The 4,843-nt window shown below is 35.5% G+C and overlaps 1 protein-coding gene across 1 annotated transcript in view; it reads left to right on the plus strand.

Moving 5' to 3' along the window:
• The window catches only part of LOC107612964 (probable leucine-rich repeat receptor-like serine/threonine-protein kinase At3g14840), a 16,074-nt gene that overhangs the window by 5,582 nt on the left and 5,649 nt on the right, over window positions 1-4,843 (plus strand). Inside the window, exons 13-14 of the mRNA XM_016314769.2 lie at window positions 4,482-4,556; window positions 4,712-4,780. Coding sequence (XP_016170255.1) covers window positions 4,482-4,556; window positions 4,712-4,780 — 144 coding nt within the window. The remainder of the gene's footprint in view (window positions 1-4,481; window positions 4,557-4,711; window positions 4,781-4,843) is intronic.

Here is a 4,843-nt window from a genome sequence, read left to right on the forward strand (position 1 = left end):
ATATTTTTCATCAAAATTATTAAAATATAATTATTCAAGTATCTTCTTTAACGACATAATATCAAAGTTTGTATGACTTAAAAATCTAAAATTCGATCATTGATGGCTAAAAAAAATTTTTCAGCATAAAATAAATTTTGTGTATTTTAGGCTATTATTCATATTTAAAATCATATAACACACACAAATTTGACTACAAATCTTAGCTTTGTATATTTTTAGACTATGCCCCAATTATAAAGGGTACAAGTACCTTACACCAGAAGGCAAAATCATTATTTCAAGGTATATTCTCTTTGATGAGATTATATTTTTCTATTAATCTCTTTTTTCTTCTGAACCTAAAGCCTCATCTAAAACTGCAACCTCACCCCAAACATCTTTAAATTTTCATCCTCTCATTACACCTTCACCATCACCACTCACCATTTCCTCTACCACTCTAAATAACTATGACATCATTAATTCTAAGCATCTTCCACCTCTTCTCACATAACCTATCCCACACCTGATCAAAATTCTTTGCCATCACTTAATTCTGGTTTACTCCTGATGATTTTTTAGTGGCTAAGAAAAAGGGGAGGGAGTTGAATCTTAACCCCTTTTTTACTTAGTAACACTTGCTGGTCTTTAAAATAATTTTTGGAGACTTTTTGATTTTTGTCTCGTACCCAACCACGAGACTTTTTCTTTTTATCTCGTAACCCGTCACGAGATATTTTTCGGTTTTATCTCCTATACAGCAGAAACAGAAATAGAGTAGAAGAGAAATAGAAAATCACACCACGAAGTATCCTGGTTCAGCTGCCAAGTGCAATGCAGCCTACATCCAGTCTCCATCACCACAATGATGGAATTTCACTATAATCATCATGATTACATACACCAATTCTCCCTAGGAACTACCCTTCCTATCCGGGACAAGTCCAGAATCTAAACCCCAATTCTGAACTTGACTTGGTTACTGCCAAGCTTTCAACTGCTAAGTGCTAACCCAACTTGCAAGGGGATTCCCACATAATCATGAAATACAACACAGATGTACAAAGGACCTCTAAGGACATCTATGACTTTTCTTTTAATTTTGCACTCTCTGCCTTTTTCCGCTCTATGACTTTTTCTTACAAACCTCACTGTTTGCCTTTTTCCATGAGACTCAAGACAGACAAAATTAAACAGAAAATTACAAAACAGAACATTGAAGGAGAAGAACTTCTGTTAGCTTAGGTAGCTATGAGAACTCTGTGCCTTGCATTCTCACTCCTTGCTTCAAGCCATGGCTGTTCATCCTTATTTATAGAAGGGGAAGCCTCCACGGTTGAAAACTGTTGAACCAAGTTAAACTTCTTCTTCTTCAAGCAAAACCGGTTCGGCCAGAGAGAGAAAGGAGAGGAAACCAAATGTAAAACCCAACATGCAATTACCTCTGTGTCTTCCCTTTACACCAAGCTTCATCAATCTGGGCCTTCCATCTTGATTTGCACTCCAAGAAGGATTCCTGGCCCTTGATGAGTTCTTGATGATGACAGCTTCATCTGCTCCAACTTCTGCCTCATCCACCACGTAGCTACAGTGGCTACCTCCTGTAGTGGTTGAGCAAAATCAGAGACAAGCCATCCCTCCAAGGATCTTCTTCCTCTGACCGAAGTGGATCTCCACCATTTTTGGTCATGGAGAGCTTGAGACTTCCTCGCCACTTCTTACCATAAGTGGCAAAGATCTCAGCCACACCATGCCTTTGATTTACTTTTTCTTGATGCCATCATCACTATGACTTCAAGCTTGCTTCTAGCTTCTTCTTTTTGTTTCTGATAACTTGTGATAACTTGCCTTAACTTCCATCTTCTTCTCTGTGAAGTGACCGAAGGCAAGAAGAGAGATGAGAAAGAAGAAAGAAAAAGGCTTCCAAATGAAATAAAGAAAGGAATTAAAATCAATTATATTCAATTAAAAATCCACTTTTCTTTCTTTTCTACCTTGTAACGTGTAGCTCACATTTAATTGCATCAAATCATATTTGCATTTTCTCTCTCATGTTACCAAGGCATTAACTCCATTTAATCAAATTTAAATTCCAACCATGGAGTGATTTGGTATCCGTGGGAAGCATGCAGCATTTGTTTTCTTTCCTTTTCAATTTTTGGACCAAGCCTTTGTTGGTCTTGCAATCACTATGATTTTGGGCTGCACCAAAATTTCTTGGCCCAATTTATGTTGCCTAATAATTCAGCCACATATTATAAGAACATTTTTGCACAATGCTGATTATTTTTGCCAACATTGTTGGGCTTTAAGTTGCATTAAACCCAATCACCAAAATCTGCATGTAACATAGAAATTATTAATTAAACATATTTAAAGCATAAATCAATTTAATAATTTCTAATTACTATTTTAATAATATTTGATCATTTTCTTAATTTGGAGTTTTCAAACTCAACAATCCCCTACCCAAGTTACTACTACAAATAATCCTACTACACCCACTATCCCTATTTTAGGCATTTTCATTGATTTGCCTATCTCACCACCATCCTCATATGCCACTAATATTCACCCTATGATGACAAGATTAAACTCTGATCACTCAATGACCAAAGTTATCACTTCACATGTTTCTCAAATTTTGAACCTTATTGGTTTCAGGCTATGAAATAAGAAATGGTAGCTTTAAACAGAACAAATACTTAGATTTTGCGAACTACTCCTCTAATAGCAATGTTATTAGATGTAGATAGGTGTTTGCTATTAAGAAACATTCTTGATGGTTCAATTTTAAAATACAAAGTCAGGCTTATTGCAAAAGGTTTTCACCAAATCATATTCTGAGTCATACATTCTCACTCAATCTAAATATATTAGAGACTTATTAAAGAGGGCCGGCGTGAACTTTTCTATTGTGACAACATTAATGTTGTTCTCCTCACAGCAAATCATATCCTTTACAACAAAACTAAACATTTTGAGTTAGATCTTCATGTAGTAAGATAATGTGTACAGCAGAAGAAACTATATGTTGTTGTTCACATCTTTGCTTTTGATCAATTTGCTGATGTTTTAACAAAACCACTATCAGCTGCCACTATTGATCGTTTTAGAAACCAATTCAGAATCTCCTCTAAAAATACCATAAATTTGGGGGAGAGTATAAGAAATAAGTTAGTTATATAGTTAATAGAATTAATTGAATTATGTTTAGCCTTCTATACATAGAAAGAGCATTAGTATATTGTGTTAGAGAATCAATTAGAATCATTAGAATCAATTTAGATCAATTAGCATCGTCTATATTTATATAGCATATCTGTACATTAATTGTAGGATTCTATGTCTTTATTACTTTGATTTATTTAGCACCTATAAATACCCCTTGTATATTGTACCTGACACACAACTCAATAATACACTTTTCACATCATTCTCTCAGTCTCTTGTTTCTAACATGGTATCAAGAGCTTAGGTCCTTTTTTTTTTCAATGAATATTAGTTCATAGCCCCTTTGTTTTTTTTCTTGTCGGCAGTGTTCTTTGGCCTCCTTTTTCGTACTTTTCTTGACGCTTTGGTTCGTCACCCCCATAACCTTCTTGTTCGTCTCCTCGCCGTGATTCCAACGCAACCAGAACCGTCGCCATCCGCCGCCGGACGCGCCTCCACGCGCCGCCTAAAGACGTCGTCACGACCAGGTTGATCTTTCACCCGTGCCTCTTTGCTCGCGATTTTCGAGCTGTTTCCGACGCTTTGGTTCGTCACCTCCGGTATCATCGTGTTCTTCTCTCCGTCAGCTTTCCAACGCCACCAAGATCGCCGCCAACGACCACCATAATGATGTGTTTCATGAACGCACCAAACACATTGAGATTGATTGTCATTTTGTTCGGCAACGAATTCTTATTGATGCTGTTCGTCTCGTTGCTGTTGGGACACTGGATCAGACTGCTGATATCTTCACGAAAGCTCATCACCCGACTCACTTTCGGATTTTGTTATCCAAACTCAAGCTGGTATCCTTAGCTCCCACTTGAGTTTGAGGGGGGATGTTAGAGAATCAATTAGAATCATTAGAATCAATTTAGATCAATTAGCATCGTCTATATTTATATAGCATATCTGTACATTAATTGTAGGATTCTATGTCTTTATTACTTTGATTTATTTAGCACCTATAAATACTCCTTGTATATTGTACCTGACACACAACTCAATAATACACTTTTCACATCATTCTCTCAGTCTCTTGTTTCTAACATATTGTATATAAACAGCTACATAGCATCTTTTGTAGTCACTAATCATATACTCAATAATCAATAATTTTCACTAATATTCATTCACATAGAACTCTCTTTCGTTCTCTAAATTCTCTGTCACTTCAAGATCATTCTTCTATTCTAATAGCTTACAATGATAATGTTCATATTGCATTGAGCAATATAGACTCCAAAAGAATAATAATTTCTTGATTCTCTCGATCCCAAATGCAGGTATTTAACTGGAAACTTTCTCACGGGAGATGTAAGTGAGGCATGGATAAATACAGCTAATAGGAAGCACTACTTGTAAGTTCGCTTTCGTAAGCTAATTATATAATTCGTCGAAAAGAATAATAATTAGCTCTTTGTTATTATCTTTAATTTATGTTAATCAATATTCATACGTGTCTTCCTTATTCCCAAATTATAATATTTTGAAACAAATTCTACCACTTGTTTAGAGACCTTTCGTACAATAACTTCAGCATTAGTCAGAGCCAAGATAATCAAGGATGTCAAGACGAAAATACGTAAGAGTGCAGCTATTGCATTATTTGTGTCATTATTTCTTATTCCAAATAAAATGTAATTAT

This window comes from Arachis ipaensis, chromosome B08, assembly GCF_000816755.2.
Source record: "Arachis ipaensis cultivar K30076 chromosome B08, Araip1.1, whole genome shotgun sequence".
Classification (NCBI taxonomy): Eukaryota; Viridiplantae; Streptophyta; class Magnoliopsida; order Fabales; family Fabaceae; genus Arachis; species Arachis ipaensis.